The sequence below is a fragment of the Trichosurus vulpecula genome, chromosome 4 (assembly GCF_011100635.1).
Source record: "Trichosurus vulpecula isolate mTriVul1 chromosome 4, mTriVul1.pri, whole genome shotgun sequence".
Classification (NCBI taxonomy): Eukaryota; Metazoa; Chordata; class Mammalia; order Diprotodontia; family Phalangeridae; genus Trichosurus; species Trichosurus vulpecula.
Genome location: NC_050576.1, coordinates 96,322,610 through 96,348,168, shown reverse-complemented (window position 1 = coordinate 96,348,168; position 25,559 = coordinate 96,322,610). Strand labels below are relative to the sequence as shown.

Here is a 25,559-nt window from a genome sequence, read left to right as displayed (position 1 = left end):
AAATTAGAATTGGGAAAGTGGAAGCTAATGACTCTATGAGTCATAGAGTCTTTGACTCTGTGAGTCTATGAGACATCAAGAATCAGTCAAACAAAATCAAAAGAATGAAAAAATAGAGAAGAATGTAAAATACTTCATTGGCAAAACAACCGACCCAGAAAATAGATCCAGGAGAGACAATTAAAGAATTTTTGTACTACCTGAAAGCCATGATCGAATAAAGCACCTGTATAGCATCTTGCAAGAAATAATCAAGGAAGTGGTGGAGCCAAGATAGCAGAGTAAAACCAGGGACTTCCTTGAGCTCTCCCCCAAACCCATTCAATCATGTGTAAAAAATTGCTCTAAACAAATTCTAGAGCTGCAGAACCCTGACAGAGTGAAACAAATTTCTAGCCCAAGACAATCTGGAAGTTTTACAGGAAAGGTCTATTGTACCGGGCTGGGAGAGGAGCACAGTCTAGTGTGGGCCATGCTGGAATACATTGGGCTGTAGCAGTCCTCAGTGGATGGAATCACTTACAGCTGTGGTGATTTCCAGACTTCTCAAACCTCAAACAATATTTACTTATTTAATATTTTTAGTTTTCAGCATTAATTTCCACAAGAGTTTGAATTACAAATTTTCTCCCCATTTCTACTCTCACCCCCAGACCAAGATGGCATATATCCTGATTGCCCCATTCCCCAGTCAGCTCTACCTTCTCTCACCCCACTCCTCCCCAATCCCCTTTTCCCTTATTTCGTGCTAGGCAAGATAGATTTCTATGGCCCGTTGCCTATATATCTTATTTCCTGGTGGCACGTAAAAACTTTTTTTTTGAACATCTGCTTTAAAAATTTAAGTTCCAAATTCTCTCCCCTCTTCCCTCCCAAACCACCCTCACTAAGAAGGGAAGCAATTCAACATAGGCCACATGTGTATCATTATGCAAAGCTCTTCCACAATACTCATGTTGTGAAAGGCTAACTATATTTCATTGCATCCTGTCCTATAACCCTTTATTCAGTTTTCTCCCTTGACCCTGTCCGTTTTTGAAGGTGTTGGTTTTTGATTACCTCCTCCCCCTATCTGCCCTTCCTTCTGTCATCCCCCCTTTTTTATCTCCTTTCTCCTTCTCTCCTGAGCAGTAAGTTACCCAATTGAGTGTGTATGTTATTCCCTCAAGTCAAATCAGATAAGAGCAAGATTCACCCATTCCCCCTCACCTGCCCCCTCTTGCCTTCCAAGGAACTGCTTTTTCTTACCACTTTTATGTGAGATAATTTACCCCATTCTATCTCTCCTTTTCTCCCTCTCTCAATATATTCCTCTCTCATCCCTTAATTTGATTTGATTTTTTTAGATAACATCCCTTCATATTCAACTTACCCTGTCCCCTCTGTCTATATATATGTATATTCCCTTCAACTACCCTAATACTGAGAAATGTCTCATGAATTACACACATCATCTTTCCATGTAGGAATGTAAACAAAACAGTTCAACTTTAGTAAGTCCCTTATGATTTCTCTTTCTTTTTTATTGATTTAAAATGCTGATGAACTTCTCCAGGCAACCAAATTTTGATATGATTTTCCATAAGCCCTCATAACTAAAACTATCAAAGGCCTTGGTCAGATCTACAAACCTATACAGACCTTTGTTCTAGTCCTGGCATTTTGTCTGGAGTTGTGGAGGAGCAAACACCGTATCAACTATACCTCAGCCCTTTCTGAAGCCACACTGGCTCTCAGGTAGATGATCATCTTCCAGGTGAAAGATCAGCCTATTAAGGAGGACTCTGGCAAGAATCTTGCCAGCAATGACTGACATAGATACCCCACTGTGATTGTTACAGGACAATCTATTTCTTTTACCCTTATAGAGATGGACAATGGAGGCATTTTGTAAGTACTGGGGGATAACCTCCTATTGCCATATAGCCTGGAAAATATCAGTCAGCATTTTTGTGAGCAGTGGACCACCTACCTTGTAAATCTCAGCTGGAAGAAAAACAGAACCAAGTGCTTTTCCACATGAAAGGAGCCTGATAACATTCAAAATGTCTTTTTCAGTTAGAACTTCAGCTAGAGAGGGATTGACTTCAATATGAGGCATATGGTCAATGGCTTCAGCATTGATTAATGATGGTCTGTTAAGAACCCTATGGAAGTGTTCAGCCCATCTCTCTAGGATCATGTCCTTATCACTAATCAATGTGGCTCTATCAGCACTATGTAGTTGAGATGCAAATACATTTTTGGCCCATGAATAGCCTTCAGGACATCATAAAAGTGCTTTGGATTACTACTGTCAGCATAAAACTGAATTTCATCCGCCTTTGTACTGAGCCAAGAATATTGCATATCTCCAAGCTTTGTTTGTACTTAATTTTTGATGGAATTGAATGCTGTCTTCTTAGAGACGGATGAGCTATCCTGATGGTATACCCTGTGGAGTTCCTGTTTTTCATTTAGCAGCTTCTGAATTTCCCCATCATTTCCATCAAACCAGTCTTGGTGTTTGTGAGAGTTCTGACCCAGATGAGCAAAGGCAGTGCTGTACACCACATCTCTGAAAGCTGCCCACTCCATTTCTGCTCCACTGTTGCCAACTGTGTGTTGTTTCAAATTTTCCTCCAAGTTAGAAATGAACTGTTTCCACTCAGCGAAGGGCTCTAATTTGTTGACATTAATTCTTCTGGTAGTCATTTTGCCTTGGGGCTGCCATTTTTGCTGAAATCAAATATTTAGCTTGGAAAGGGTAAGTCTCTGATCAGTCCAGCTCTCTGCACCACACATTGCCTTCATCACTCTCATACCCTGTCTGTCTCTTCTCCTTATGATCACATAGTCTATTAAATGTTGAGGTTTGCTGTGGGGGTGCATTCATGAAGTTTTATTATGTTTAGGTAAAGGGAAGACAGTGTTGTTGTTGAGAAGGTTATGAGATGCCCCAGTCTTCAGTGGTAAATGATCATTGATCTTGCTGTTTCCAATTCCATTCCTCACTAGGACTCCAGGCCAAGTCTGGTAGTCTGAGCCTATTCTAGCATTAAAATCACCCTGAATTAAAAGCTTGTCCTCTTTTGGCACATTGATGATAAGTGTCTCCAGGTCTTCATACATTTTTCTTTGACCTCATCAGGGTTCAACATGGTGGAAGCATAGGCACTGATGATGGTGGCCTGACATTTTACTGCAAGTGACAATCCCATTGTCATGTGTTCACTCCTTTTGGCAAGCATACAAACTTGTTGACTAGATTAGTTTTGATTGCAAAAGTTACCCCAGCTTCATGGCATTCCCCTTCATTGTGGCCACTCTAGAAGAACATATATCTGACTCCAACTTCAGTAAGCTGCCTTTCATTTGCCAGCCTTGTTTCACTCAGGGCTACTATTTGGATGCAACACCTACTGAGTTCTCTTGCAACGAGAGTTGTTTGTCTTTCAGGTCTACTGGATTTTGTGTTATCTGTAAGTGTACGCACATTCCATGTGCCAATGGTGAGTGGAATCATCTTTGAAGATGTTTTTGTATGTTTCTCCGTGTTTTGACTGCAGAGTGGGATTCCCTGAATGCCACAGTAATATGGTAAGGGTTTGATAAACACATAATTTTGAGGGCACCTTTTCTAACCCCTTCCTCACAGCAGGAGGTGAGCAGTGCAATCCTTAAAAGACTGTTCAGATACCCAAGGGGCTGCCAAATCCCACTGCTGCTTCCAGTGAGAAACTACCCTATGACCTGGGCTGCCTGTATGCAAGATTGTGACTACAACTCCCAGTGTATCTGCTTCTCATGTTTTGTCATCTGCCTGTTGCCACAGGACTTTGAGATAGGTATAATGGTAAAATGGTATGGGTGATGTCTTTTGATTCATATATAAATTGGATTTAAGTGAGGCAGTGCATGAAGTCCTTGCCCTCACTTTCTCCTCCAGAGTCATCACAGTCCAGTGGCAGGACAGAATGAAGACAACTGGTGATGGCTCAAGATGCAGTGGATGACCTTGGCATCTTTGATGTCTAACCAAGCTCTAAGCACTCCCCATACCTGCCTCAGCTGCCTTCATGACCATTTGAATAAATTGTTCTCATCCACTCATTCCACCAGGGGAAATCTTTGTATGCTTGGGGTAGATACCTCCCTAACTCACCAATGGGTTTGAGACTCCTTGGTTACCCTCAACCAGGTTCAGCCCATCTGCCAAAATGGTTTACCAGAGTGTGGCCTCTGCACATGCCACAGCTTCTTGGAGCCACAGTTGAGAGTCGGGTGGAACAGGTGGACATCAAAGGTGGAAAGCAGCCCTGAAAAAGGCTCAGCAGCCATCACACCAGAGGTACCAGTCCTCCCTTAACACACCCTACACCCCAAAAAAGTGATAAGTAATACCTATAAAACAATCAGCAAGCATTATCTGTAATGAGGATAAGCTACAATCCTTTCCAATAAGATAAGAAATAAAACAAAATGCCAATTATTACCACTATTATACAAAATTGTACTTGAAATGTTAGCTATAGCAGGAAGAGAAGAAGAAATTAAATGAATTAGACCAGTCAAAAAGGGAAAAAATTATCATTCTTTGCAGATGATATGAGGATATACTTAGAGAAACCTAGAGAATCAACTAAAAAATTAAACAATTAAGAGTTTCAACAAATCTTCAGGATATAAAATAAATACACATAAATCATCAGCATTTCTGTATATTATCAACAAAGTCCAGCAGCAAGAAATAGAAGAAGAAATTCCAGTTTAAATGAGTGTAGACAATAAATAAAAACTTGGGAATCTACCTATAAGACAAACCCAGGAATCATATGAACACAATTATAAAACATTTCACACAAATAAAGTCAGATACCAATAATTGGAAAAATATAAATTGCTCATGAATAGAGTCAAAACAACCAAAATGAAAATTCTACCTAAATGAATGTACTTATTGTGTGGCATACTAATCAAACCATCAAGAAAGTTTTTTTAAAGAGTTAGAAAATAAAACTTTGTATGGAAGAACAAAAGGGCAAACATCAAAGGATCAATGGAAAAAAAATGTGAAGGAAGCAGTATCAGATCTTAAACTTTATTATAAAGTAGTAATCATCAAAACTACTTGGTACTGGCTAAGAAATAGAGTGGTGGATCCATCAAATAGATTTGGTATATAAGACAGTGTTGTAAGTGACCATAATGATTTAGTGTTTGATGAACCCAAAGACCTCAGCTTCTGGGTTAAAAACTCACTATTTGACAAAAAACACCTGAAAAAACTGGAAAACTTTGTGGCAAAAACTAGGCATAGACCAATATCTCATACCATATACCAAGAATAAAAGAATCAATAGGGCCATCAGCCAGAGGAAAGAATCCAGGAGGATGAGAATTTTGCTTGGTAATGAGGACTAATGGGGCAGCTAGGTGGCACCATGGATAGCGTCAGGCCTGGAGTCAGGAAGACCTGAGTCTAAATGTGGCCTCAAATACTTATGAGCTGAGTGAGCCTGAGCAAGTCATTTAACCTTATTTGTCTCAGTCTGCTCATCTGTAAAATGAGCTGGAGAAGGAAATGGCAAACCATTTCAGTGTCTTTGCCACAGAAACCCCAAAAGAGGTCATGAATTGTTGCACGAGGTGAAAAAATGATTAAACCAAATGAGGAGCAAAAAAAAGCAGAAAACCTGAGAGAACTAGTGGTAAGAATCTTACTCTCCCTTATTTCTAATGTTAGCCTTCTGTCTCAGTACACATTGAGAAGTCTTACAGGGTCCTGAGATTAAGCCAACAACAAAGAATCTATGACTTTCATGGAGAAGAGGACATCACAGTGTAGCTGTGCTCAGAGGTTTGTTTTTTTTCAAAATACACTTTTTAACATTCAAAAAGAAAATAAGGGTAGATCCAGGATAAGCTGAATGTCCTGAAAGCAAGTCAAATTCCAGGATTTGAATCAATTAAGATTTTAATTGCTTGCTCAGGGACTATTTATCAGAAAGGAGTGAGTGACAGCAAATCTGGTTTCAGGGCAAGAGAATAGGCCTTTCTAGTTAGTAATGCAAGTCACCCGGATCATCATAAATTAATTGTAAGAAATTAATAACGAAAACTTGAGTAGGTCAAAGAAATTAGAATAATGATCTTTTTAAATATAACATTTAAAGTAGATTAATGATGTATATAGACACAAAGTCTAATACTATAGCTTTTCACTGGTCACATATATTGCATGTGTGTTTGTCTTTCATTGTTGAGGAGGACCATGGCATCAGAGAAATGAGGACATGACTTACAGTTGACTTCAATTTGAGTGACTGAGGACTGTGCAAGGTCACCGGCCTCACTTTCTCCTCCAGAGCCATCCGAGTCTGGTGCCCTGACATTCACCAGGACAACTGGAGATGGCCCAGGATGAATTGGGAGATGCTGGCCCTTTTAGGCTAAAGTCTTTTCAGGTTCTCACTTTGAGTGAGGTAATGCCCATTCAGTGAATAGGCCTCTTTAAGTAGTGAATCAAGGAATGGTCTCTTTAATAAAAACTCAAAAGAAAAAAGGAAAGAATCAAACTGAGAGGGGAAGACCCTCAGGGTTCCTGGCCAAAAGAGTAATAGTTACTATTACTTGTGATATAAAGGAAGGTTTAAAAAAATGGTTTGTGCTTTCAAAAAGCCCACAGTCTAATGGGGGAGGCAACACATAAACAACTACATGAAAGACATATACAAGATAAATTGTAAATAATCAGCAGAGGGAAGGTACTAGCATTACATTATACCCATCATTTATGTAGCTTTTGGGGGTTTTATAAAGCACTATCCATATCTTATTTGATCCTTAGAACAACCCTGTTATTATTATGCTATTATTCTGTCCATTTTACAGGTAAGGAAACAGAAATAGTGAGATAAAGTGTCTTTCCCAGGGTCACACAGATAGCAACTGTGTGAAGCAGGATTTGAACTTGTGTCTTCCTGATTCCAGGAACTGCATTTTATCCATTGTGACAGGTAATAAATTCAGGAATTAGAAACAGAGTGAGGAGACTGAGATGAAGAATAAAAAGCTGGAGCAGCTCCTCATAAGGCAAGTACCCAGACCCAGATATTTACTCCTTCATTCCTCTTGGAGCTCAATTCCTGATTCTCTAGCCTTTTTTTCATTATGCCCCTCGGGTCCCTTGCCCCTTTTATTTCAATCTCTACTTTTCCTCTTCCTTTCACATGCTTGTCTTCCCAGATTGGAACGTAGACTCCTTGAAGGCAGGGGTTGTCTTTCTTTTTGATTGGCTTTGTATTGCCAGTGCTTTGCCCAGTTCTGGGCACAAAGTAACCATTCCTACTGCCTTTTCATTGCTATCCTATTACTAAACTCCCTAAAATAGTGACAATTAACTGATTCTTTGTGTTCTCCTACCAAATAATCACTCAGTACTTATGGTTTGGAGGTTATTTAGTTACATATGCCTCAACTGTGGCTCCATTCTCCCAAAAAGATTTAGTTTTCATTTATAACTGCTCTGTTTTTAAACCAATATTTACAAGGAACCCATATACTACTTGAAATTGTTACAAATCATGTTCTTTGTTATCTCCCTGATACTTCTCTTCATTTTTAAAAAGTAAAATCTGTTACTATACCTTTGCATTGAGGAAGTTCTGTCCAGGTCTTATTTATACAAACTATATCTGGATTTCCATATATTTTAAACTGTCGAATACACTTGTAACTCACTGTTTCACCAGCCTCATATCGTGCCTTTATATTGCTTATAATTTCACCATTTTCAATTTGAGGTGGATACCCACAAGAGTAATCTAAAAAAATCAAAGAAGAATATCTCTAATCAGTTTTGACATTGGTTGTTAGTCATGAAGTTCTTTTTGGTGAGATTTTTCATTTATAGTTTACAACACTCTGTTCTACATAATTTTGAGTTCAAAATTTTCTTTTCCCTCCTTCCCCTCTCCCTGCCCAAGACAACATGGAATCTGGTATATCTTCTACATCTAACTTCACATTGAACTTATTTTCAAAATAGTCAAGTTGTAAAGAAGAATTATGACCAATGGAATGAATCGTGAGAAAGACAAAAGAAATAACAAAAAAAGGTTAAAAAAAAAGGTGAGCATAAAGTGTGCCTAAATCTGCATTCAGATTCCATAGGTCTTTCTCTGGATGTAGATAGCATTCTCCATTGTGAGTCCTTTTGAGTTGTCTTTGCACCTTGTATTGCTGAGAGGAGCAAAGTCTATCAGGGTTAGTCATCGCAGAATCCATATATCTGTGGCTGTGTATAATGTTCTTCTGGTTCTGCTCTGCTTGCTCAGCATTATATCATGTAGATTTTTCCAGGTTATTATGAAGTCTGTATCATCCCCATTTCTTATAGCACAATAGTATTCCATTACCTTCATATACCACAGCTTGTTCAGCCATTTCCCAGTCGATGGGCATCCCCTTGATTTCCAATTCTTTGCTACTACAAAAGGAGCCACAATAAATATTTTATACATATGGGTCCTTTTCCCACTTGTGTGATCTCTTTGGGATACAACCCTAGAAGTGGTATTGCTGGGTCAAAGGGTATGAAGATTTTTATAGCCCTTTGGGCATAATTCCAAATTGCTCTCCAGAATGGCTGGATCAGTTCACAACTCCACCAGCAATGTAACACTGTTTGAATTTTCCTACATTCTCTCCAGTATTTATTGATGTCCTTTTTTGTCATTTTAGCCAATCTGACAGGAGAGATGTGGTACCTAAGAGTAATTTTGTTTTGCATTTCTCTAATCAGTAATGATTCTGAGCAATTTTTCATATGCCTATAGATATCTTTAATTTCTTCCTCTGAAAACTGCCTGTTCATATCCTTTGATCATTTCTCAATTGGGGAATGACTTGTATTCCTATAAACTTGGTTCAGCTCCCTGTATATTTTAGAGATGAGGCCTTTATCAAAGACACTGGTTGTAAAGATTTTCTCCCAGTTTTCTGCTTCCCTCCTAGTCTTTGTTGCATAGGTTTTTTTTACAAAAACATTTCAATTTAACATAATCACAATTATCCATTTTGCATTTTGTAATGCTATCTCTTGTTGTGTCATACATTCTTTCCTTTCCCATGAATCTGATAGGCAAACTATTCTTTGCTCTCCCAAACTGCTTATAGTATCAGACTTTATTCCTAAATCATGAACCCATTTTGACTTTATTTTGGTATATGGTGTAAGATATTGGTCTATGCCCAGTTTCTGCCCTACCATTTTCCAATTTTCCCAGAGGTTTTTGTGAAATAGTGAATTCTTAGCCCAGAAGCTGGCCTCTTTGGGTTTTTCAAAGAGTAGATTCCTATAGTCGTTGACTTCTCTGTCTTGTATACCTCTCCTATCCCACTGATCCACGACTCTGTTTCTTAGCCAGTACCAGGTAGTTTTGATGACTGCTGCTTTATAGTACAGTTTAATATCTGGTATGGCTAGGCCACCTTCCCTAGCATTTCTTTTCATTAATACCCTAGATATTCTAAACCTCTTGTTCTTTCAGATGAATTTTGTTATTATTTTATCCAGCTTTGTAGCAGAATGTAGTGTCCTTCCTCATCTCTTTTAATTAACTCTATCTTTACTTTTGCTTTGCATGAGATTAGGATTCCTACCCTTGCTTTTTAACTTTAGCTGAACTGCAATATATTTTGCTCCAGCCTTTTACCTTTACCCTGTGTGTATCTCCCTGTTTCAAATGTGTTTCTTGTAAACAGCATATTGTAAGATTATGGTTTTTAATCCATTATGCTATCTGCTTCTGTTTGATGGGAGAGTTCATCCCATTCATATGCACAGTTATGATTACTATCTGTGTCTTTTTCTCCATCCTATTTCCCCCATTTATGCTTTTATTTCTCCCTTTTCCCTTCCACTTCTCAACAAAGTTTTGCTTTTGATCTCTGCCTTCCTCAGTTTACCCTCCCTCTCCCCTCCCTCATCTTTCCATTTTCCACTTGCTACTTCTTCCCTCCCTTTTGACCACCACCTCCCTTTTTTTTCCTCTTTCCCCTTCTACTGCCTGTAGGACAAGTTAGATTTCTATACTTATCTGTGTATGTTGTTCCCTTCTTGAACCAGATCCAATGAGAGTAAAGCTCAAATACTACTCTTCTCCCTACCTTCTTTCCCTCTGCTATAATGTATTTTTGTGTCACTTCATTTGCTGTAATTTATGCTTTTCTACTACCTCCTTACCTTTTCTCCCGGAACCCTCCCTTTACATCTCTTAGTTATGTTTTTATCCTTATATCAGTTATTTTATACAGACTTCCACAGTCTATGTGTATCCCTTTCAATTGTCATAATAACTGTACTATTCTAAAGATTGACATATATCTATATATATATATATATATATATCACACACATAAGATGATATAATCCTATATAAAGATGTAAATGATTTGCACTTATTGATTAGTAAGGTTTGTGCGGTTTTCCCCCCTGTTTACCTTTTTATGTCTCTCTTGAGTTTTGTATTGGAAGATCAAATTTTCCATTGAGTTCTGGCCTTTTCATCAGGAAGGTCTAGAACTCCCTCATTTAGATGAATGCCCATCTCATTGCCTGGAAAATTATGCTCATTTTTGCTGGGTAGTTGATCCTTGGTTGTAGACCCAGCTCCTTTGCCCTTCGGGATATCATATTCCAATTTCTCCTGTCATTTAATGTAGAAGCTGAAAGATCCTGCATTGATCCTGACTATAGTTCCATGATTTGAATTGTTTCTTTTTTTGGTTGCTCTCAGTATTTTCTCCTTGACTTTATAATTCTGAAATTTTGCTTTAATATTTTTTTGTGTTTTCAATTTGGGATGTCTTTCAGGGGGTTATCAGTGGATTCTTTCAATGACAATTTTACCCTCTGGTCTAGGACCAATCGTTAGTTGTCTTTGATAATTTCTTCGAAGATACTGTCAAGGCTCTTTTCTCATCGTGGATTTCTGGTAGAGCAATATTTCTTAAATTGTCTCTCCTGAATCTATTTTCTAGGTCAGTTGTTTTTCCAATCAGGCATTTCACATTTTCTTCTATCTTTTCATTCTTTACATTTTGTTTTACTATTTCTTGATGCCTCATAGCCCAATGCTTCCACTTGTTCAATTCTAATTTTTAATGAGTTGCTATCTTCCTTTTGCTTTTGGGTCTCCTTTTCCAATTGATTGATTTTACCTCTCAGGGTGTCATTTTCTCTATTTGGATTCTGAATCTCCATAACCATGTCACCAGTCTTATTTTTTAATGACTTGATTTCATCAGTGGTTTTCTTTTTTTTTCCATTTTTTCCATTTTTTTCTTTTACCTCTCTAATTTGATTTTTCAAATCCCCCTTTAGCTCTTCCAGTAATGCTTTTTGGGCTTGAGACCAGTTCACATTCCCTTTTGAGGTATCAGATGTGGGTATAGTGTCAATGCTATCCTCTTCCAAATTGGTATTTTGACCATGCCTGTCTCCATAAAAAGAATCAGTGGTCCTCGGTGTTTTTGTGTTCTTCTTCATGTTAGTTAGCCTTTTCCTGGCTTTACAATAAATTTTTGTTATTGGGGCACAGGGCTCTCTGTCCCAGATTTCTTGTTCTGGGGATTGTGAGTCTAGTTACTGGCTTTGTGTATTATAGCCTTCAGTTTCCTGAGGTGTCGGGGAGGGGTCTGGCTGCCTGAAGTCTCCTCTTCCCCTGGCGCTGCTCTCCAGCACTGTGGCTCTTCAGCAATTGTCTCAGCTGTTTGTTGTTTGTGCTGGTGTCTGCCACTTTTCTCCTTTTTGTTTCCCAATCCTTCTTTAAGAGTTTGTTTTCTTTACTCCTTTATTTCCTGTTTTCCTGTCGGTGAAATTCATGTCAGTACTGAACTCTGTGTGTGTATACTTCCCTCCATTAGCCAGTTCAGATGAGAGTGACATTCAAGTATCACCCATTCCCCCCACCACTTTATTTCTCTTGGGGTATAGACTTTTACTTACGCAAACCATTTTTGTGAAATATTTCCACCTATTTTTCCTTTCCCTTCTCTCCTGTCCCACAGCATTCCTCTTTTGTATCCCTTCCATTTTTCTTAGATATCAAAACATCACAGAATTACTCCTAGGTCCTTGGACTAATTAAGCTCCCTCTATGACCTGATGCTTGGTGATTATGAGGTTTCTTAGGGGCTACATGTATCATCTCCCTATATAAGAATGCAAATAGTTTAATTTTGTTTAGCTCCTTATGATTACTTGACAAATTTTCTATTTAGATCTTCACTTTTCATCAAGACTGTTTGGGAATCAATTGTTCAATTTTTCCCATGTAGGATTATACACAGTTTTTCTGGATAAGCTATTCTTGGTTATGAGCCTAGATTTTTTCAATTTTTATCTTTTAATTAATTTTTTACTTTTCAGCATTGGTTTCCACAAGATTTTGAGCTATAAATTTTCTCCACATTTCTACACTCTCTCCCCGAGTCCAAGATGGCATATGTACTGATTGCCCCATTCCCCAGTCAGCCCTCCCTTCTGTCACCCCACTCCCCACACCCCATCTTCTTCCCCCTTACTTTCTTGTAGGGCAAGATAGATTTCTATGCCCCATTGCTTGTATATCTTATTTCCCAGTTGCATGCAAAAACAAATTTTTTGAGCACCTGCTATTAAAACTTTGAGTTCCAAATTCTCTCCCCTCTCCCTTCCCACCCACTCTCCCTAAGAAGGCAAGCAGTTCAACATAGGCCACACATGTATCATTAGGCAAAACACTTCCATAACAGTCATGTTGTGAAAGACAAATTGTATTTTTCTCCTTCCTATCCTATCCCCCTTTATTCCTTTTCTCTTTGGCTAATTCTGCCTTTCAAGGCATTCTTCTTCTCATTGGCTTTTTGGAGCTCTTTTGCCATTTGAGTGAGTCTATTTTTGAAGGTGTTATTTTCTTCAGTATTTTTTAGGTCTCCTTTAGCAAGTCATTGACTTGTTTTTCATGATTTTCTTGCATCTCTCTCATTGTTCTTCCCCGTTTTTCCTCTCCTTCTATTCCTTGCTTTTCCAAATCCTTTTTCAGCTCCCCCATGGCCTGAGACCAATTCATATTTTTCTTGGAGGCTTTTGATGTGGGCTCTTTGACTTTGTTCACTTCTTCTGGTTATATGTTTTGATCTTCTTTGTCAACAAAAAAAGATTCTAGAGTCTGAGCCTGAATCTGCATCCTTTTTCACTGCCTGGCCATGTTACCAGCCAACTACATGACCTTTGAGCTTTTTGTCAGGGTATGACTGCTTGTAGAGTAGAGAGTGATTTTGCCCAAGCTTTAGGGCCTGGGCTGCTGTTTTCAGAGCTACTTCTGCACAGCAAGCTCTGCCACATGAGCACTGCTCCTCTCCCAAGAACTGCCAACCAGAACCACAACCCAGATCCAAGCAGGGCAAAGTAGGCTCTGCAAACCCACTTTGCTCTGCCACTTAATTCCTCCCAATGGGTGGGCCTGGGGCCAGAAGCAACCACAGCTGGAGCTCTGGAAACAGCCTCAGAACTGCACCACCTCTGCAACCCCAGGACTACGGCAGACTCTGCACTCTTCTCACTCTGTTCCAGCAGTTTTGTAACTAGGTTGCTCCGTTGTCTTTGGCATTTGTGGGTTGAGAAGTCTGGTAACTGCCACAGCTCAATGATTCAGGGCTCTGTGGCCTGTTCTGCCTGGCTCCTGGTCTGGTTGGTCCTGGCACCACACACTGGGCTGCCCTCCACTCCCAGCATCATGGAGAGACCATTACCAGTGACCATCCAGGCTATCCTGGGTTAAAGCCCTGCTTCCATCTGCTATTCTGTGGGTTCTGCAGCTCTAGAATTTGTTCAGTGCCATTTTTTTACAGGTGTTTGGAGGGACCTGGGGGAGAGCTTAAGCAAGTCCCTGCTTTCCAGCCTCCATCTTGGCTATGCCAAGGATAGATCTTTTGTCTTCTACAATATCATATTAAAGGTCTCTGCTCCCTTAAAGAGTTCTCACTAAGTTTTATATAATCTTGATTTGGATTCCTCATAACTTGGATTATTTATTTTTGGATGCTTATAGGTTTATTTGTTGTTTGTAATGTTGTTGTTTGATAGGCATCTCTAATTTTTTGCTTTAATATTCCCTGAATTTTCATATTAAGGTTTCTTTCAGGATAGGACAAGTAACTTCTATATCTTGTTCTGAGAGATCTAGGCAGTTTTCTTTTATGATTTCTTCAAATATTATGTCTAGGTACTTTGGTATTGGCTTTCAAATAGTACAATGATATTTAAATTATTTCTCCTGAATCTGTGTTCCAGGTCCATTGTGTTTGCTATGAAATAGCTCACAATTTTTCATATATTTTCAGAATTTCTTTTATTAGCTAGTTTTTTTTCTCAAATTTCTTCCCCCATACTCTTAGGAAGCTCTTCTCTCTCTATGATTATAGTGACCCCCTGTGCACACATGACTTTGCATTTTATGTCTTCAACCTTGAATGAAAGCCAGTTAAGTGCAGTGTCATGGAAGTCAAATTTAAAGAAAATGACAAGGAATTTAATCAGTATCTTCAAAGACATCAGAAATGTCCAGAAGGATGAAAACAAAACTATAGAAACAATGGAAGTGGCATTAAAACACATATTTCAGGGTTGGAGAGCCTGTAGCTTTCAGGTCATATGTGGCCTCCTAGGTTCTTAAGTATTACCTTTTGACTAAGTCCAAGTTTTATAGAACAAATCCTTTTATTAAGTGGATTTTTCTGTGACATTTGGATTCAGTCATTGGGCCACACTTGAGGATCTAGAAGGGCACAGCATCCCCACACCTGATTTATTTCTTCCTTCTGCCTGAAGGAAGACAGGACCTCAAAACTCTTTCCAAAATATTATAATAGAAACATTATTTAAATATTTCTACAAAATAAATTGTATTGCACTCCATAACTCAAATCATTTTCAATTCAACAAACATTTAAAAAAACACTCATTCAAGTAGAAACTTGTGCTAGGTCCTGGAGGAGATACAAAATTTCAGTTCCTGCCAAAATTTAGATAGTTGCTGCCCTCATGGAGTTCATGATCTTATGAAGCAATTTTTAAATTAATCACTTCTAATTAATTTATTTAATCATTTTTAGTTAAAATGATAAGCTTAATTATTTCTGTTAGTAAGGTATAGTATATAGAGAGCCCATCTTGAAATCAAGATGACTTAATTTAAATTCCCATCTCTGACCCACGCTGCTTGTCTGAACCTGGTTATATCACAACCTCTCCTTGTCCCAGGCAATTCTCAAAAACTGAATTGCAAAGCAATATGGATCTACCCTAATGAGTTCTTTTATAATTCTCTAAACCCATAAAATCACTGGGAAATTGAAAGAATCCAAACAAATTAGTAAATACCTTTGCATTGGGGATCCCCTTTCCAGAGGCCTCCTATACAAGTTACTTCAGTTGAGCCTTCAGCTTGGAAATTTGGTAGACAATGATAAATCACTTTGTCTCCTGGAAAATAGTGGCGTTTTGAAATACCAATCATGTCAGCATTAAAGAACTGGGGTGGAGCTGAACATCTCACAGCTGAAAAAAAATTTGTGTAATTAATAAGTATTTAAAAAAAGATATGATGAAATAACTACAATAGCATGGTTGTAACAGCAACAACAACACAAAAAATAAATTTTTATTCTTCAATGTCCTGTAGTATTAATGGGATGTAAGATCTTCCCTGCCCATTAATAGGCCTCACATGGAGCCTGTGAAAGGAAGCTTACTTAGGGGAGGCTTGCTTGTAGGAAGGCTCACACTTTTTGCTAATTTCTAATTAGGCACTGAGTCAGGAGGGTTTTGATGCCTTCTGACTCTGAGAAGTGTATATATACTCTGAGTTGGTATTTTGCTCTGGCATTTCACTTATGAGAAGAGTCCTGTGGTTCCCTGGTGGAGATTCTGAGTAGCCATATGTTCAGAACTCCCCAACTGCTTAGAGGTAAAGGCTCTCTTGATTCAGTGGTGGATATAAGTGTATAGTAGTATTGCTTTGATTCAGGTAGTTAACACCCCTATCTGTTGGTCTTTATGCTAATTTCTCTTCTCTGTATTTTCTCTGACATTCATGGTGCTAACCTTTCCCCTGTAGTAGTGAATGTGATTAAAAGAAGATTATTGACACCTTTTTGAGCAGTCTTTCGTAGCAAAGCTGATAAAAGAACCTGTACTAGTAGCCATCCTGGGTGTGCCAGTGTGGTTGCATTTACATGTACTTATGTCAATACCTTAAAAAATTGTGATTTCATCACTGGTTTTCCTTGAAACAACTTGGCTGAGCATAGACCATGAAAGGGAATTCAAGGTAAAATGAAATCAGAAACCCAGAAAAGAGCCACACTTAAGGGGAACATCATGAGGACTCTGGTAGCAAGAAAAAGGACTTGCTACACAAAAAAGCTGTGACTTATTCCTATGCCAAATGTGTTCTCTACACTTGCACCTCACCATAAGACTACTTATTAAGATTATGCCTACTCTCACCACTGACTTTATGTGTATTTGTGGAAGGCTGTGCCCCAGAAGTTTAGGGAGGGGTTTATTTTTTGTTCCAATCTAACTATACTATCTCATTAAATAATTTCTCTTTTAAATTTTTTAAATTAATGAGAATTTTTTTCTCCTTCCTACTTTCCCCCACTACTAAAAATAAAGAAAGAAACACAAATTCTTATAACAAATATGCATAGTCATGTAAAACAAATTCCCAAATCAGTCATTTCCAAGTTGAGATTCCTGGCCAACACTCAATAGAGAGCACACCAGATGGCATTAAAATTCCCAGCTTTTTAGAATTACTCCTACAACTCTGAGGGTAGAAATAATATTTGGCCAGATTTTGAGGGTCTGGCTTTCCAGTTAGAGTAGGAGTTGAAAGAATGAGTCAAAAAGAGGTGCTACGATAGTCAACTCATGATTCATTGCAATCAGTGTAGTGAGGCATGTGTAGCATTATACAAATACAGTATAAGGAATCAGAGACTTGATTGTGAATCCCAGACTTAGTATTATCTATGTAACACTGGAAACTCACTGATTTCTCTGAGTCCAGTTTTCTTGTTTTAAAGAGAATTTAAAACTCTAAATCATAAAACCTCTGACTATTTAAACTACTGTAAGAAAGTGAGAATTACCAACATCAGTATGAAACAAGCTATATTCTGTTTTCTTCCTTCTTGTATAAAACTATATATTGAGGATTAAAGAGACTATTTCATACTTGGGGTACATCCGCACACTCCTTTGGTTCTTTTGGGATTGTTAATTTTGTATAGAGTAAACTTAATGTCAGGAAACAATTAGAAACCAAGGAAATTGTTGCCCTATTTTCTATCCCCAGTACACTGTGAAGTGTAAAAGGATTTAAAAAAACAACAGATAAAGTATTAAGAGGACAATCCATTTGATGATGTAAGTTAGTATGTTACAATTATTGTCTATTTTGAATTGAATTTTCAAGTTTCTAGTTAACATCTGGAAAACTCTAATTCAAAAGAAGCCTTTGGGAATTCATATCTATTTTTGCAATTTGTGTTTAACATTGGTTTGATCATTCTAGCATTACTGTATCATAAATACTTTGTGAGCTAGATCTAAGTATTAAAAAATAAAATTGTCCTTGAAAGGAAAAGAAAGGCTCTTTACCTTTACATCGTGGTGGATTAGGCCAGGTTCCTCTGATACATTTTATAGCTTCTGGCCTGTCAATACTGAAACCTTTATAACATTTGTATATCACTCTGTCTCCAAACTCATAAATGTTTAACTCATTAAGAATGGCACCATTTTGTATTACAGGTGGTTTTACACATGGAATTCCCGAAAAAGAATGAGAAAATATAGTCTTTATTTTAGTTTTTATATAGTATATGTCTTATTCAAATCAAGTAGCTTCACAGTAAATAGTAAATTTTTATCAGAAGCTATAAAATAATCAAAACTTATTTATTTTTCTAGTGAAACTGGAGGAACAACAACTGTTATAGAAAATGTGATCTTGACATTTATTGAGATGGAATATAACATGTAGACCTTATGGAAGGCAACTTTAGGGGCAGAGCCAAGATGGTGGCTGGAAAGCAGGGACTTGCTTAAGCTCCCCTGCCACCCAGGTCCCTCCAAACACCTATAAAAATGTCTTTAAACAAATTCTAGAGCTGCAGAACCCATGAAATAGCAAAAGGAAGCAGGACTCCAGCCCAGGAAAGCCTGGATGGTCACTAGGAAGGGTCTATTGCACAGAGCTGGGATCAGAGCAGAGCATAGCCCAGCGTGTGCTGTGCCAGGACCAACCAGACTGGGAGCCAGGTGGAACAAGCCCTAGCACCAAGAATCAGTGAGCTGTGGCAGTTACCAGACTTCTCAACCCACAAACACCAAAGACAACAGAGAAGGTTAGTGGGAAAAGCTGCAGGGATAGAATGAAAGGAGTTTGCCATCAGCCACCACCCCAGGGGCAGCAGAGGTGGTGCAGCTCTGAGGCTGCTTCCACAGCTACAGCTGTGGTTGCTTCTGGCTCAGGCCCAACTGGTGGGAGGAATTAAGCAGCAGAATAGAGTGGGAGTGCAAAGCTTGCTTTTCCCTGCCTGGATCTGGGCCACAATCCTGGGTGGCAGTTCTTGGGGGAGAAGGAACACTGGTGTGGCAGAGCTTGCTGTGTAGAAGTAGCTCTGAAAATAGCAGTGCAGCCCCTCAAGCTTCGGACAAAGCACTCTCTACTCTACAAGCAGTTGTACCCCGACAAAAAGCTCAAGGGTCAAGTAGTTGTCTGGAAACATGAACAGGCAGTGAAAACAGTGTCAGATTCAGACTCAGACTTTGGAATCTTTTTTTGGTGACAAAGAAGGCCAAAACATACAGCCAGAAGAAGTCAACAAAGTCAAAGTGCCTACAGCAAAATCCTCCAAGAAAAATATGAATTGGTCTCAGGCTATGGAAGAGCTCAAAAAGGATTTGGAAAAGCAAGTAAAAGAAGGAAAGGAAAAATTGGGAAGAGAAATGAGAGGGATGTGAGAAAACTATGAAAAACAAGTCAATGACTTGCTAAAGGAGACTCAAAAAAATACTGAAGAAAATAACACCTTAGAAGTCAGATTTATAGGCAGCCAGGTAGTACAGTGGATAGAAACCTAGATTTTGAATGCAAATCCAGCTTCTGGCACTTTGTAGTTATTTGACTATGGGCAAGTCACAACCTCTGCCTCAGTTTCTTCATCTGTAAAATAGGGATGATAACAATGGCACCTACCACCAAGGATTGATGTAAGGAAAAAATGAGATAACACTTGTAAAATGTTTTGTACACTTGAAGTGCTATGTAAATATTAGCTATCATTATTAGAAGATTCAACAGCAAAATAACAAACAGGCATAGTTATACAATAACATTTTCAAAGTATATTTTCAGGTATTTCTATCTGACTAATAATAATAGCTGACATTTCTACAGTGGGAATTTGCATTTTTAATCTCATTTGATCCAACTACTAACTCTGTGAAGTGGATAATACAAGGATTATTAACTCCATTTTACATATGAGCTGATCTGAAGACCAGAGAGGTAAATTGGCTTGCTTGGGATGACACAGATAAGAAACATTAGAGATAGATTCTGATACATGATCTTCTAGATTCTAGTTATAGTGCTTACACCACTAAGCTTTGTTACCTCCCAGAAATATGTGCTGAGTGGCCCATGACGATAAAAGAATATCATTAAATAGAATGTAGGAAATCTCTTCCTGAGTTTTTATAAGGGTTTCTTTCGCATTGAAAATTTTACTCAGTCTAGAAGTCAATCATTGTCCTAACTTCTGGGGATATAAGGAAAAGCAAAAGAGAATTCCTGCTCTTACAAGCTCAGTCTAATGGGGAGACAACATGGAAACACATATGCACAAAAAAGTGAAATATAAGATCAATTTGCAATAATTAATAGAAGAAAGGTACTAGAATTATGGCAGATCATGAAAGGCTTTCTGTAGAAGGCAAGAGGAATTTAAAAGAAACTGGGGAGCTAGGAGGCAGAGATGAAGAGGAAGAACATTCCAGACATGGGAGAAAGACAATGAAAATACAAAGACTAATATTCATAGGTCTTAACAATTGATTGGAAAAAAAAACATAGACACAGAAAAATCATCATGGTATACTGAACAGAGCCTTGGTGTCCAATCTGTAGGTAACAACTTAGCAATGCATAGTACAAAAAGCAGTCAAATGAGAAGTAGAAGATTAGTGCCAGACCTCATTCTGCTTTTAAATTGGTGGTCAGTCACTATACAGTCACTTTGGGCCTCAGTTTACTGATCTGTAAAATGAGGTGACAGCGATGAAAATTGTAGATGTTATGTCTCATATTTACATAGTTTTATTTTTTTTAAGTTTGCAATGTGTTTTCTTTACAGGAGCCTTGCAGTAGATAATGCATATGGCTACAGGATGCATTTTTTTTACTACCCTCGACTATTTTTTCATTCTTTAATTAACAATTATACCATAGTTAAATATCAGCTCTTTGAGAGCAGGGATTATCTTCTTTTTGTATTTGTATCTCTTCAGCACAATACCTTGGCATACTACAAGCACTTATTACATTCCTGTTGACTGACTCCATTTTGAGTGACTAGAGCTATAAACTTGTTAAAAAATACTCTCCAAGAAGTGCCATTACCAATGCACTGAGGTGATGGGCTCCATTTTCCCATATTACATGTTATCTCCTCCCTTCCTATCATCTTGAATCCTTCATCACATGAGTAGTTTACTATAGTATTATGTGCATAGGCATTGGATTTAAATTGTCATCAGCTACTTCTGAACTTCTCACTTGCTTAACGGCTCCATATTGTATAGCAGGTGGTTTGGAACATGGCTTTTTTTCTAGATAGAGAAGAGAACATGGTTATAAAACATAGTATTAAATATAACTGTTCGGGGAAAATAAAAATATCCTTTTGAATTAAAAAATAATTGCATTTTAAAATGTGTATTTCCTCAATGCAGGGATACAGTGAAAAGAGCCTTGATCTTAAAGTCAGAGAATCTGAGTTCAAATACCAGCTCTGCCATATACTACCTGTGTGACTTTTGGCAAATTGTTCATATTCTTGGAGTCACAGGTTCCTAATCTACAAAAGTTGTTGTTGGATTCTACAAGACCTGTAGAATTTCTTCCAGCTCTAGATCTGTGATCCCATAACCCTCTTCTTACAATTCTCTGTGATTCCTCTTTCTATCCACTGTTCACCTACATGACTGAATCATTCTTCTTTTTTGTGGAGTGTAGAGGGACCAGGTATGAACCAAGGGATTTTTCAGATAATAGGAAATAAAGCACCAGAGCTGTCTTCTGTCTCACTTTCCTGAACAAATTTCTAGGAAGTAAATTTGCCCACAATAATTTAGCTCCAGCAGAATTAGAGGAGACTACCATTTTTTATTGTCATATGAGCCATCCTAATTTCTAGGGATCACATATAGGAGAGTCAATATCACTTTGAAGGAAAATTATTTTGCTAGATATTAAATACAAACCAATACAACGTGGCAATGAATCCCACTGTCCATTTTTACATATTATCTCTTCTTGTCCTTGAAGAAGGTAATTTTCTTTACAAAAAACACCTATTTTTTCACCATCCTCATAGTTCACCATTGTACTCATATTCTGAGCATTAGGTATTTGAGGTGGAGGTCACATGATTTCACTTCTGGAAGACAATATTATCTGTTATAATTCCTGTTATTAAAAATGATACTTAGCTTGTATGTCGGGGGCCACAGTTTTTCCCATGCACAGAACTGCCAAGTTCATGTTGAATAAAGACAAACTATAAACATTATACAAAATAATTGGTCTAATAATTATAAGATATACCAATTGCTCTCTATACCTCCTTATAGCTCTTATCTCTCCATTACCTCTGTGATTCTCTAACTTACACATGGTTTTGCCAACAGTCTCCACTAAATGCTATTCCTTTGGCTCATCATGGCAGGAAGATGACTCTAGCAGGTTCTCCTCCTGGGGAAAAATTTCAAGTTAGATTCTGGGCAATAACTATGTGATTCCCAAGGATAAGACTAAGCAGATGTGGAGAGACTAGGCAGTTGGTAATGAATTCTCAGGCAATGCTTAACCATGAAGCCAAGACAGAGAAGGTCATTTCATTGATTATAGAGAGGCAAGTTTGTGGGCTGTGGTAGTGAAAGATTCAAGCTTTGCACTTTGGAATAGGACTGGCACTTAACCCTTTCCTGGTTCATGAAAAAGAGGAAAGTTTTATGTCTACTAGGAAAAAACCAAAAGATAATTGAACATATAGTTAGATATTTAGGGAATCACACAAGCTAAAGTTAAATATTGATCAATGATCAATGTAAAAGTAATTTTTTGAATTGGTGTGTTTGTATATGTGTATCTTGAAACTGGAAATTTTACAATAACTGATACGAGATTCCTACTCAATTTTATGATAGATTATTTGTTTGAGTCTTAAGAATTGTCTTGCTCCTACCCATACAAGATGAGCTTATTTAAGACAGCAACTTGAAAACGCTTTGTGTTACTTCTGTGAATTATATAGTGGAACTTAACTGTTATTAGTAAAACTCATTCTGGTTTTTGAAACCTCTATCTTTTAAGGAATACCCAAATTGAAGCAAAGTAAGAGAAATAATGGCTTCAGGGAAAATACAGATGATAGATAAGAAGGCTTAGGGACAAATCTTGTCCCTGGACAGTTGGTCTGAGTGCCCTTGTGCTGACTTCACATGGTTTAAGCATGTTGAGAGAGTATTAGCAAGTATAAATTTGTTTATGTTGCAAGATTGAACATGAAAATGTTGTAGTTTGATTTGAAAGCAATACAGTCTGTTATAGAGAGCTAGGAGTAAATTGACAAGTAATGGTTCTTTCTGAAATTGTAGAACCCTGGTCTGAACTAAATTGTGATATGCTCTTAAATGTGATAGGTAGATTAAAACCTGAATTAGAGTGCCACTTTTACAGTCTTTGGCTGTAGATTGGCTGAAAATAGTAGACATTTCTTAGATTTATGATGCTGGGTGAGTCACTTAACTGCTGTGTGCCTCAGTTTCCTCATCTGTAAAGTAGAGATAATAATAGCACCTATTTCACTTTAATATTATCCTAGAGGTAATAGAGAGCCCAGTGGAGTTTGATAAATAGGTGACAGATAGAGTTAGGTCTGGGTTTAAGGAAAATCACTTGATCACAAATATGGAAGATGGACTAGAGTGAGGGGAGGCTTGAATCAGGGAAGCCAAGTAGGAGGCAATCACAGTAGTACAGATGAGGAGTGATGGAGGAACTGGGGTGATAACTCTGTAGATGGAGAGAAGGGGTCAGATGTAAGGAATGTGGGAACTTGAAAGGCAAGATTTGGGAAGTGATTGGCTATGTGGGATGAGGGAGTGTGAGGAGTTGAGGGCCATGTCAAGATTTCAGACGTAGGAGACTGGAAGAATGGAAGCTTCTTCTATAGAAATAGGGAAGTTTGGGAAATGAGAGGATTGGGGTCTGTGTGGGGGTATACAAAATGAGTTCAGCTCCAAATATGTTGAGCTTGAGATAGTTTTAGGGCATCTAGTTTGAAATGTCAAATAGGTGATTAGTAAAGTGTAAACTCAACTCAAAAGGAGAATGGGCTGTATATTTATGAATCACCTGCATAGAGGTCCTAATTAGATCAGTGGAAGATGATGCATTTACCAGGCTTAGCACAGTGCCTGACACAAAGTATGTGCTTAATAAATGTTTTTTGAATGAAACAGAATGAGTTTAAAATGAGAAGAGTGCTCAGGATAGAGCCTCAGGGAACATCCTTGATGAGTCAGTAAAGGAGACTGAGATGAGTTAATAAAGTACTTAGATAAAAATGATGAGAACCATGATTGCAAAATCCAGAGAGAAGAGGACACAGGATGAGTTACTCAATAGTATTACATGAAATAGGTGGAGAAGGATGGGGACAAAGAAGAGACCACCAATTAAAAAGATCACTGGCCACTGTGGAGAGAACAATTTCATTTGAGTGATCAGGTTGGAAGCTGGATTGCAAAAGGTGAATGAAAGAAAAAGAAGTGTAAAAGGTAACCATTAAGAGCTTTTCCTAGCATTTTGGCTGAGAAAGGGAGGAAAAGTATAGGATGACAATTTGAGGTTATTGAAGGGTTAGTGAAAGTTTGAAGGATGCCTGAGACTGCTTTCTACTTCTCAGAAACCATGTATTTCTTCAAGAAATAGCTCATGTTCAATCTTCTCTGCATCCCTGTTGTCCAAGTGATTAGTGTTTTCTCCCCCCTCAAATTACCTTGTGTTAACTTTCCTATTGTAATGGCAAGTAAATTGGGACTTTTTGTTTTCTTTTGTTTTGGAATGGAATTTTGTTTTGTTTTGGAATTCTCAGCACTAAGACAATCAAGTGCCTTTGAGTCTTGCCTTTATTTTGGTGGAGAGTCTTTGATTGAACCTTGAGCCTTGATGACCTGCTTAAGTTAGGGGAAGGCTTAGGTCACATGGGTTTGAGTCCAGTGGTTATTTCACTCTCTGACCCTGAAGAAGTGTATATATACTCTGACACTAGCATTTTGCTTGGGGCTCACTCACTGAATGAGTGTCCTGTGACTTGACCGGAAAAGATGTTGATCAAATGGAGCCCCTGGCCTTTGAAAAATCCAGATGTTGGTGATTCTGTTTCTGGTAACTATGTATGTAATGTCTTGGATGGACAGGTAAAAGCCTTTCTGCTGATTTGTGTTATTTTGCTCTGTTTATATAATTTCTGCTTGTAATTTCTGTTTGTGTTTTCTCAGAAGTTAAGGGTGCTGACTTTTTCCCCTGAACTAAGTGAATAATGTATGAATATTTAAATGAAGTGAGATTGTAAACCCCTTAAAGTTGCTTTCCTTAGAAAAGCAGATCAAAGAACCTGTGCTAGCAGCCCTCCTGTGTGCTGGTGTTATTGGCCTTACACAGCCACAGTAGTGGCAAGTAGCATTGTTATTACACCTATGTATATGTTAATTTTTTTCTACTAGAAAATAAATTGCTTGATGGAGTGATCACTTAATTTTTCCCTTTGTTTACTTGGCAACTAACAGTGATTTGTGTGTAGCATGTAATTAATTCATGCTTGCAGAAATGAAATCCTAAGTAAAGGATTGTTGAGATTTATCTGAGACTCAACTATCTATGCTCTGAGCCTCTGGATGATTGAATGAAACTGACCTACCTGTATCAGCAACTTCTATTTGGGCTAGCAACAAATCGACTGAGATCAATCAAAATGTCAGTCAGTAAAGAGCAAGTTCTCATTAGGACTTTGCTGAAAATTGTACAGAATAGCCCATTAGAGACAATGGAAAACTAAATCACATTAGCATTTACCAGGTTTATATTTAAGACAAATATAGTTGATATGAGCCCTTTTAAAATTTGTTGGCCTTGTCTGAAGCCAGGTAAGCCAAAACTTTCTAAAGC

At 38.0% G+C, this 25,559-nt stretch overlaps 1 protein-coding gene across 1 annotated transcript in view; it reads right to left on the bottom strand.

Annotated features, from left to right (window-relative positions):
- The window catches only part of LOC118846198 (complement factor H-related protein 4-like), a 113,398-nt gene that overhangs the window by 39,650 nt on the left and 48,189 nt on the right, over positions 1 to 25,559 (bottom strand). The window contains exons 7-8 of the mRNA XM_036754492.1: positions 15,410 to 15,586; positions 7,629 to 7,805 (exon numbers count right to left, since the gene is read on the bottom strand). Coding sequence (XP_036610387.1) covers positions 7,629 to 7,805; positions 15,410 to 15,586 — 354 coding nt within the window. The remainder of the gene's footprint in view (positions 1 to 7,628; positions 7,806 to 15,409; positions 15,587 to 25,559) is intronic.